This window comes from Herpailurus yagouaroundi, unplaced genomic scaffold (assembly GCF_014898765.1).
Source record: "Herpailurus yagouaroundi ecotype Mexico unplaced genomic scaffold, PumYag 182, whole genome shotgun sequence".
In the NCBI taxonomy this organism is placed as follows: Eukaryota; Metazoa; Chordata; class Mammalia; order Carnivora; family Felidae; genus Herpailurus; species Herpailurus yagouaroundi.
In genome coordinates, this window is record NW_024412413.1 from 58,526,868 (window position 1) to 58,536,426 (window position 9,559).

The 9,559-nt window shown below is 52.1% G+C and overlaps 3 protein-coding genes across 5 annotated transcripts in view; 1 reads left to right on the forward strand and 2 right to left on the reverse strand.

The window, feature by feature from the left end:
- The window catches only part of MARCHF9 (membrane associated ring-CH-type finger 9), a 5,797-nt gene extending 4,966 nt beyond the window's left edge, over positions 1-831 (reverse strand). The window contains exon 1 of the mRNA XM_040491580.1: positions 1-831. Within this exon, the coding sequence (XP_040347514.1) occupies positions 1-219 (219 nt within the window). The 5' untranslated portion in view covers positions 220-831.
- A 2,552-nt stretch (positions 832-3,383) lies between these two features.
- Positions 3,384-6,354, forward strand: CDK4 (cyclin dependent kinase 4). Of its 2 annotated transcripts, none has more exons than XM_040491576.1 (8): positions 3,384-3,570; positions 4,020-4,256; positions 4,415-4,550; positions 4,668-4,847; positions 4,970-5,079; positions 5,335-5,385; positions 5,522-5,657; positions 5,927-6,354. In XM_040491576.1, exons 2-8 carry the CDS (start codon positions 4,039-4,041, stop codon positions 6,017-6,019), a joined length of 924 nt encoding a protein of 307 aa, XP_040347510.1. In that variant the 5' UTR covers positions 3,384-3,570; positions 4,020-4,038; the 3' UTR covers positions 6,020-6,354. The 2 variants fall into 2 exon arrangements, with proteins under 2 accessions (XP_040347510.1, XP_040347511.1); XM_040491577.1 differs by having other exon boundaries at positions 3,387-3,570; positions 4,668-4,835.
- Positions 6,355-6,541: 187 nt separating this feature from the next.
- On the reverse strand, positions 6,542-9,276 carry TSPAN31 (tetraspanin 31). Of its 2 annotated transcripts, XM_040491578.1 has the most exons (6): positions 9,096-9,276; positions 8,429-8,596; positions 8,072-8,152; positions 7,620-7,751; positions 7,183-7,296; positions 6,542-7,070 (listed from the first exon to the last, which is right to left on the reverse strand). In XM_040491578.1, exons 1-6 carry the CDS (start codon positions 9,156-9,158, stop codon positions 6,996-6,998), a joined length of 633 nt encoding a protein of 210 aa, XP_040347512.1. In that variant the 5' UTR covers positions 9,159-9,276; the 3' UTR covers positions 6,542-6,995. The 2 variants fall into 2 exon arrangements, with proteins under 2 accessions (XP_040347512.1, XP_040347513.1); XM_040491579.1 differs by lacking the exon at positions 7,183-7,296.
- Positions 9,277-9,559: the final 283 nt, after the last annotated feature.

Consider the following 9,559-nt stretch of genomic DNA (forward strand, 5'->3'; position numbering starts at 1 on the left):
CTCCTTGTCGCCGGCCAGGCCCCGGGCCCGCGGCTCCGACCCGTAGTACTCCTCTTCGTCGCCGTCGCCGTCCCGGGTCGAGCAGCCGGCGAAGGGCGCCCAGCCGCAGCCGCCTCCCCCGCCCCCCCGGGGCTGCGGCTCGGCCCGGGGCCGCCCCCCGCCCGTCAGCACCAGCAGCTTCAGCTCGTTCAGGAACATGCGGAGCCGAGACTTGAGCATCGTCCGGGCGCCGGGAGGGGGGGGGGCGGGAGGCGGCGTGCAAGGGGGTCTCTCGGGCGGCGGGGGGAAGGGAGAGGACAAGGCCGGGAAGGGGGCGCGCGCAGGAGAGCCGAGCCGGGCCGGGGTCTTCGGGGCCTGAGAGCGCAGTTCACTGCTGCCACAGCCGGGGTTCCGGGGCTTTCGGGGCCGAGAGGGCTGGCGGCCCGGGGGCGGCGGGGCGGGCAGCCATGGCCGGGGCAGGGGGCGGGGAGGGGGGCTCAAGGTGCCGCGCCCCGCGGGTCCGGGTCTGGAGCGGGCCGGGCTCCCGGGGTTACGCGCCCCGGGCCTCCTGCGGCGGGGCCGCCCCCCATCGCCGTCCAGCTGGCTCCAGCCCCGCTCGGGTTCCCGGCTCCGGCTCGGCTCGGCCCGTGCGCTCGGCGGTGGCAAATGGCGGCTCCTTCCGGCGGCGGCGGCGGCGGAGACCCCCCCGGAGCGGCGGGCGGGCGGGGCGGGCGGGGCGGGAGCCGGGGAGCCGGTGAGGGATGGAGGGAGGGGTGGGGCGGGGAGCGGGAGAGAAGTGGCCGCGGCTGCGCATCCCCGCCCTGCCCCGCACGAGCAGGTGTCCCCAGAGGCGGGGGCGAGTGTGCGAGCCCGGGGGAGGGTGGAGGGAGGGGAGTGGCCAAGGAAGGGGAGTGTGCACACGGGTAGGAGAATAGGTGTGTTAATGGGGGTCGGGTGCTGGTGAGCGAGTGAGGAAGCAAGGTGAGTGGTCAAAGACGCAGGTGCACCCGGGAGGGAGAAGCTTGTGCAAGATAGGAGTGTGCAAAGAAAGAGCTATGCAAGTGTCTGAGGTGTGAGGAAGGTGAACAAGAGATGGACTCAAGCAATAAACACTTTTACACAAAAGACGGGAGTGTGCATGGTGTGGGGCAGTGGAAAACATATTAGTAAGAGATGCATTTGGATGGTATGAGAAACAGAAGTGTGTAATTGTAACGTGTGAGGAGGTGAGTGAGGAAGAGAGACAAGAGTACTAAAGGGATTAAAGTGTCTTTCCTGGTACTCTCCTGCCCCACAACACTACACTGAAGTGAATACTACAAGCACAGGCGCGCGCGCGCGCGCGCGCACGCACACACACACACACACACACACACACACACAGCTCTTTGCTTTTGCTTTTATGGAGGCCTTGACCCTGAGAACCAGTTCTACCCTCTCATCACATCATTTCTGCTTTACACTTACATCTCCCCTCTCCAACGCTGAGGGAAAAGGGATTCCAGGGGAGCCCATTGGGTCAAACGCACTGGAAAAAAAATTAATTAGCAAAAGAGTAATTAACAGGAGAAGAGAGGGTATGGAACCAGAGACAGACTGCCAAACTAAGTCTCCTCAATAAAAGTGATTAAGGAGAGTAATGCTTTTATGAAGCATTCAAATGCTTTGCATGGATGAATGCATGAATCAGAAAGGGGGCTGGAACCCAAGGCAACCTAGAGGATGACTTCTATTCTAAAGACAGTAAGCTGTGGAAGGTGAAGCTGAAGTGGACCCTGCCGGCGTAGGAAAGAAATTCGACACACTCAGAGACACTTTGTCTGCCAGAAGGTTTATGAACCAACCAGTCCCGGCAAGGTAGCCAATAAAACATTCCCCTCCGAAGCCCCTTACCCAATTCAGACCTTGAGGACTTTCTTTCCTGTGTCCCAGCTGCCCTTGCCAGCAAGGGCCCAGAGCTACAACTACCAGAATGCAAAGAGGGGGAATCTGTACTGACCTGTATTCCATTTTGCCCTGGAGCATAGTTTATATTCATCTCAAGCCTGAACTCTTACATCCTCTGCAGGTTGGTTGAGGAGAATAGAAGTTAAGATGGAAAGAGTGGCAAACAGAGTTATAAAATGGTTTCAGATTTTAGACAATTTCTCACAAATGAGACACTGATCCCTTCCCTCCTTATTCCCATTCCCCTGAAGAGTTAGGAGATAAATAAGGAAGTTAGAGCCAGTAAGACAAGGAAAGTCAGAGAAACCTGTCTGTTGTCTACCTAGGTGTCTGCGAATAGAGGCCATTTGGAAAAGTCTGTGTTCTGGGTGGGAGCAAGGGCTAAGAAAACTTGCACTGGGGAAAAGAGAGAAGCAGAATGACCCCAAACAAGGAGTCACAAGGTTTGTAGACAAGCACAAATCATTCTCATGCAATGCAGTGGTCTAAGGTGGTGGTAGTGGTGACTCCTTCACACATGCCCACTGCTGTATCTATATAAAATGTATAAAATGTATACATATGTATACACATATACAAACACATATATATCCTAGCATCTTAGTGCTTGAAAGAACCTTAAAGTTTAAACATTCCTGTCTCTTGCTCATTGATAACTTATCTGCCAGAAAGCACTCCCAATTTTAACACTTCCAAGAAAGGGTAGAAGTTGGGAGGAGAGGAGGGCATTACCTTGCCACTCTTCCTGTTGGATCACTGCATTAATCTGTCTTCCATCAATTATTTAACCCTAGTTTTGCCCTCGGATGGGTATTGTCTACTCTGTTTTATACGACCACACTGTTGGCTACATCTTTACAGACAGCCTCATCATTACTTTAAAGGGCTAGTGACTGAGACACCAAAAAAACCCACACACAAACAAAAACCCTGCATACACACACAGGAAGCAAGCACTCAGTAAAAATTTGTTGAATGAGTGAATGAATGAAACAAAGCCGCAAATGGGAGTATGTTTTACGTTGGCTTCAAAGCAGAAAGGCGACCGCGCCACGTCTCGCCCCCTCCCCGCCAGACCACCATATAGTGAGATGTGCAGTGAGACTGGAGAAGTGCTCAGGCTCGGCCTGCAGCCCTGAGTTGGGAGCTGGGTGGCCCAGGTTGCCATGGCACCGCATTGGACTCCACCCTCTCTTGTCTTCCTCTCACCCTCCCCCCCGCCAGGGTCTGGCAGTCAGTCACGTGCCCTGCCGCGTAACCACACCTCTGCTCCTCAGAGCTAAGTCAAGCGGTCACGTGTGATAGCAACAGATCACGTGGCTGCCATTGCTCCTCCGCCCCTTTCTCCTCCCCGCCCCCTTCCCGGTCAAAGCCTCTCCTGGCTGCTCCTCTGCGCATGAGTGTCTCGTACGTGCCCCGAACGTCCGGCGTTCGCCCCGCCCCTCCAGTTTCCGCGCGCCTCTTTGGCAGCTGGTCACATGGTGAGGGTGGGGGTAAGGGGGCCGCTCTAGCTTGCGGGCTGTGTCTATGGTCGGGCCCGTAGCGTCCAGCTGCACCGGACAGAGCTCGAGTGTATGGCGCCTCAGGATCTGGCTCCGGGGCCCCGATAACGGGCCGCCCCCGCAGCTCCCGGCACGGAGTGAGGTAAGTATAGACCCTTCCCAGGAATGGGGACCATTTTCGTCCTGCACGGCTTCCTACCCGAGCAAGTTATGGAAGGATGGCTCGAGGGCGGGAAGTGGGGCAGGGTGTAATTTGTTCCTTTGTGGTCATATGGAGGTGTCATTTTAGGGACTGGATGTCGGATCTTCGACGCAGGGGGTGTGTCGTGTGAGATCAACCTTGTGCGGGGCGCGATGATCTGTCCCAAAGGAAGAGGAATTTTCTATTTTAGGGCTTCACGTGGCTGGAGGGGTTGGAGTTAGGGTCATTGTGTTACCTGAGGGGCCAGCCTCGTGGAAGATTGGAGAAGGGACGGGATGCTGATGTGGTGTCTTTGTAATGTCTTTTGTGGGAGTCACTTTATTGCTGCAGGCTTACACCATCTGAACTTTGGAAGGGATTTTCAGTGGCAGGAATCTCTGTGATTGTAGGGTCTCCTCTGATCTGAGAATGGCCACTCCTCGATATGAGCCAGTGGCCGAGATTGGTGTTGGTGCTTATGGAACCGTGTACAAGGCCCGTGATCCCCACAGTGGCCACTTTGTGGCCCTCAAGAGTGTGAGAGTCCCTAACGGAGGAGGTGCTAGCGGGGGCCTTCCCATCAGCACAGTTCGTGAGGTGGCCTTACTGAGGCGGCTGGAGGCTTTTGAACATCCTAATGTTGTCCGGTAAGAAGAGGTGGAGGGTTGGGAGTGGGTAGTAAAGGGGAAAAGGTAACCTAAAGGTGGGGAGTGATGGTCAGAAGGGAAGTGGGGACCCTGAGGAAATAGGGGAGGCCATTGGGTACAAAGGGATTGATCAGTGAGTGACCATTTGTTCTGGCCAGGCTGATGGATGTCTGTGCCACTGCCCGAACTGACCGAGAGACCAAAGTGACCCTGGTGTTTGAGCATGTGGACCAAGACCTAAGGACATATCTGGACAAGGCACCCCCACCAGGCTTGCCAGTGGAGACTATCAAGGTGGGTAGGGTGGGTAGACACTGAGAGGTACATCGAGACCTTTGTGGTAGAACCTGTTGTGATTTCAGGTATGGTGTCTAGTTTCCAGTTCCTGTGTGTTTCCCCCTTCCAAACTAGGATCTGATGCGCCAGTTTCTAAGAGGCCTAGATTTCCTCCATGCCAACTGCATTGTTCATCGAGATCTGAAGCCAGAGAACATTCTGGTGACAAGTGGTGGGACAGTCAAGCTGGCTGACTTTGGCCTGGCCAGAATCTACAGCTATCAGATGGCACTTACACCTGTGGTCAGTAGAAAGGTGGGGGTAGGGGAGTGGCTGACCATAGCAATTGAGAAGTCATGTGTTTTGTGACTTTAATTAACCAGTTGTGGTTCATGGTAACCCATACAATCCTCATCCGCTTTTCTTATTCCCATTAGGTTGTTACACTCTGGTACCGTGCTCCGGAAGTTCTTCTGCAGTCTACGTACGCAACACCTGTGGACATGTGGAGCGTTGGCTGTATCTTCGCAGAGATGTTTCGTCGCAAGTATGAGACCCAAGTATCCTGAACTATCTTGAGTTTCCCAAATCTCTTAGTCATAAACTGCATCCACTCCCTGCCCATTGTTTCACTTAAGTACTCTTGACCATTTTGTCCCTAACCAGGAACTCTCAAATGGCCTGGAATTAGGAACTTCATAGCCCCATATTCTCTATACCCTCTGTTTTGAGCCACTAGCAATAATTATTCCACTACCAGATCTTTGAAAATGACTGCTCCCTGTGTCCTTTCTCACCTTAGGCCTCTCTTCTGTGGAAACTCTGAAGCTGACCAGTTAGGCAAAATCTTTGAGTAAGTGACCAGCATGGGGGAAAAGAATTTTCCATTCTGAATCTTTCTGCTAAGCCCTGGATGGCAACTGGCTCTGCCCCTGGAAATGGAGGCTGGAGAAGGACCCTCTTGACCAGAGTTCTCCTGCTCCTCATAGCCTGATCGGGCTGCCCCCAGAGGATGACTGGCCCCGAGATGTGTCTCTGCCCCGAGGAGCCTTTTCCCCCAGAGGACCCCGTCCAGTGCAGTCAGTGGTACCTGAGTTGGAGGAGTCTGGAGCACAGCTGCTGCTGGTACTGGGCTTGCGTGTGGGCACGGGCACAAGGGGAGGTTGGGGAGGAATACAGAGCAGTATAAAAGGGACTTAAACTGTCATGGCGACTAAGACTTGGTTGGAGGATGGGCTAGTTTTTAATGTTGCCGTGAATAGGCCATCCAAAAGAGGGATGTAGAACATACGCCATCCTAGGTATTATTGGGGGTGAGCAAAAGTCTTTTTGTTTTATTTCATTTTATTTTTTTTTGTCTTCACGGTCTTTTGATTTTTGCCTCCACTTCTCAGGAGATGCTGACTTTTAACCCACACAAGCGAATCTCTGCCTTCCGAGCCCTGCAGCACTCTTATCTACAAAAGGCAGAAGGTAACCCAGAGTGAGTGGTGGAGTGGCTGCAACAGGACCAAGAGAAGAAAAGCCGTCGTCTCCCTTCCTTTGAACACTTAAGTGGAGAACCCTCCAACTGAGAAGGCGACCTCAGCTTCATCTCTGAGGCTATGGAAACTCCTCCCAGCTCTCCAGAGAGTATTTTGCTGCCTTAATGACATTCCCCTCCCATCCCATCCCTCCTTTTGAAGCTTATCCTTCCCCTGCCCCTCCCCCCCCCCCGATTTCCATACACCAAGGGGTATCTTCCTTGTTTTCCCCCTTCCTATCTTGATATTGGGATCTTTTTTTATACAGAAAAAACAAAACAAAACAAAGAAATACGGTCTTTTTTTTTTTAAATATTTCATCTTCTGATGGGCTTTGCCATTTGGGGATTTGGAAAAACCATTTGGAAGATGGAACTTCACTATAGAATCTTGAAAGATTCTCCCCAGGTCAGTCACAGAGCCTATGTAGGCAGTGGAGCCCAACTGGCAAGAGAGAAAAAAAGGCACTTAAGTTGCTTCTTTGAATGTGGAGTTTAAATGGCTTTTATTTTTATATTCACTGAATTCCCCACACTGGGTCCTACTTATTGTAAGAAAGAGTTCTTGATGGTTTTTCCTGGCTGTCCCTGATTGACCCTTGGAGCCAGCCATGCCAAGATGTGTTGAGGTGGTCCAGCATGTGGAAGGGAAAAGAGGGGAAACAGAGCCAGGAAGGACTCCAATCCCCATCCCATTTCATGCACTCCTAGGAGCTTCCCATATCCACTTAGAGAGAGAGGAAGTTGCTCTTTATTCCTTATAATCTTGCTCCCCCTAAACATGTCAAGGCACACAGCCTGGCTGTTCAGTCATCTTTGGGGGATGTGACAAAGGGCCTTTCCTTTTTCTCAAAAAGGGCTATAGGCCCTAGGTTTTCCCTAAGGGCGGAAAAGCTTAGGGAGAACAGAGAGCAGGAGAGAAGTCAGAAGGATCCAGAGTCTCATAGAAAGGCACTGGGGTTAGCTCGAGGATCCTTCTGATTCCGAAATCGCATTGCTAGCCAAACACCAAGGATCTGTAAAAAGCAAAGGGAAAGAGATTATCACCAATTCTGAATCTCTGGAGCTAATACCTACAGGTATAGAGAAAGACTTACAGACACATAAGAGAGAAATGGAGAATGTTACCTCTGTAAAGCTAAAGAAGAGTCCAACACCCCCCAGGATTTTCAGGGCTTCGTCTGAATGCTTAAGAAACTTTTCTCCACACATCTGGCACGTGGAGCTCCGGCTCTTGCAGATCTGAGGGTAAAACGTGTGTGTGTGTGTGTGTGTGTGTGTGTGTGTGTGTGTGTGTAGGACGCACAGTTGCTAGGCTGCCCTATCCCAACACTAATGGTGAAGGGCCCCAGAAATTTTTACTAGTTTCTGATTATTCTCCTACAGACTGAAATCTCACTTGACTAATTCTCTATCCTTTGTATCCATCCCTTCCCCCCCCCAGCACACAGCAAGAGAGCTGCTAGAGAGAGACAATCCCATTCAAACTCTTAAATCTGCCAATTTGGGCATTGTCCTTAACCAGCTTTCCTACCAACACCGCCCCTCCCCCCAGCACAACTCACTGCAGTGCAGAAAGCATAGTCCTGTTGATACAGGGTTGTGAGGTTGAACAAGCCACAACAATCAAAACTTCTTTCCAGTTCATCCCGGGTCTTGTTGCTCATGACCCACCAAGACGCATTGATGACATCCGTCTGGAGAATATAGGCAGAGGGAAATTGGATGCTCCTACATCCTGACCTCAAATACCTCAATTTCCCTATTCCAGCAAAGGGAGTCAACATCCCTCAGAAATAAGGGTTTGTTATACAGAAAATGATAAAAATCCACCTCAGGTTTTGGAAAATACTGGAAAATTAGCCAGATTTCCCAGAGGAAGCAAATGGCTCAAGAGTCTGGAAGTGGGCCTACTAAGAGGTCCAGACTTAGGGTTGGGGAGTAAGGGAGAGGGGGAGAGGAGAGGGAGAGGGGAGAGGGAGGAAAAAAGCAAGTACTTGAAAGGGCATCCACTTACCTGTTTGCTTCGGTTAATAGCAAGACATGAGCAAGAGATCCCAAACTGGAAGATGAAGACCAAACCGAGGATGATCATGTACTGAGAGGAAGAGTTACAGGAAAAAAAAACAAAAAAAGGCCTAGATTCCTTTATGTTGCACCTACAATAACCATCTGATCTCACCTGTTCGCAGAACTTCTATAACCACGTTAGTTGAAAACAATAAAATCAGCTCTGGTTTCATAAAGTATGGTATAAGGCAGGGCAAGGAGACACGTCCCCAAGATCATTCAAGTCTACCCTTTCCAACATTCCTCCTAGCAGATTCAGCCCTCCCCAAAGCCCGGGTGCTCCCATCACTTAAGGTCAGGATACAAAGAATAGCAGTACTTGGTGGTGGTTGACAGCACCCACCAGTCCAGCCACCGCGATGAGAAGAAGGAAGACTCCCACAGCAATGACTCCTCCGATGATGTGGATGCTGGACACCAGACCCAGGCCCTTACCCCAAGCAGCCACTCCAATGAGCAACAAGCCTACCAGCTACAGGAAACAGAGCACGTTACATCTCAAAAGAATTCTAGCGTGCAGCACAGCCAAAAGCCTTAAAGGGAGTCTTGGACAAAGAAGAACTGGGCTTGCGTGAACGAAGGAGAGGAGGTGTATGCTCCCACTGGAGATCAGAATGACTGGGACAGGGGTGGGGGCAGCAGGCAGAGAGTCTATGCATATAAAAAGGAACCTGTAGTTTCATCCATTACTTCTATTTTGAGAGAAACAAAATCACAGGAGGGAGGAATTGGCCTTTATACCCACAGCCTTCAGTTCATTCCCCCCACCTCCACACAAACCCTCAGATCACCGGAAGTCTCCCCTCTTCCCACGGAAGTCCCCTGGAATTCCCTCTTCGCCGGAAGTTCCCGGGAATTTTCCCGGAACCCCCAGTACACCCCTCTTCCCACCGGAAGTCCCCTAGAGATTCTTCCCACTCCTCTTTCCGCCCTGAAGCTTCTCCCCCCCCCCCCCCCCTCCAAAACCTCACCATGTAGACCACGTTCAGCGCGCACAGCGCATTCTTGGAGCAGGCAAAGCCACCGCAAACCATCTCCCCAGCTTTGGGGACCCAAGTGGTCCCAAGGACTTGGGGGGAGGGTCTTGGGGACCGTCTTCTTGGACCCCGACAGCTTCTGTCTCTTTAAATCGAGTCCAGCCAAACCCAATTCTCTGCGCCTGCACCGTCCCACCCCTGCCTCTGGATTGGAGAAACTCGGGGCTAATCCAGGACGTCGATGGCCTGAATGCCAATCAGTCTGCATTGCGTCACTAATCCGCCTGCCGGCCCCTCCTTTAGGTTCTTTATTGGCTGAAACTTAAAACTGGGGGTAGGGCTTCCATAGATTCTCATAGGGACCAGAGCCTAAACTTCAAAACCCCGGATTGAAAGCGGAGCTTTCTGTGGCCGCAGCTGGAAGAGGGCTAATGCGAGGAAGGAGGCCCAGGAGAAAC

Excerpts from the sequence above, each read along its gene's own strand:
- CDK4 (XM_040491576.1), top strand. The coding sequence starts at position 4,039 with ATGGCCACTCCTCGATATGAGCCAGTGGCCGAGATTGGTGTTGGTGCT. Across the intron at positions 4,551-4,667 it reads TGCCAGTGGAGACTATCAAG|GATCTGATGCGCCAGTTTCT; the intron begins GTGGGTAGGGTG and ends CTTCCAAACTAG. Across the intron at positions 5,658-5,926 it reads CTGGAGCACAGCTGCTGCTG|GAGATGCTGACTTTTAACCC; the intron begins GTACTGGGCTTG and ends TCCACTTCTCAG.
- TSPAN31 (XM_040491578.1), bottom strand. The coding sequence starts at position 9,158 with ATGGTTTGCGGTGGCTTTGCCTGCTCCAAGAATGCGCTGTGCGCGCTG. Across the intron at positions 7,752-8,071 it reads CTATTAACCGAAGCAAACAG|ACGGATGTCATCAATGCGTC; the intron begins GTAAGTGGATGC and ends TATATTCTCCAG. Across the intron at positions 7,071-7,182 it reads TCTTCTTTAGCTTTACAGAG|ATCCTTGGTGTTTGGCTAGC; the intron begins GTAACATTCTCC and ends TGCTTTTTACAG.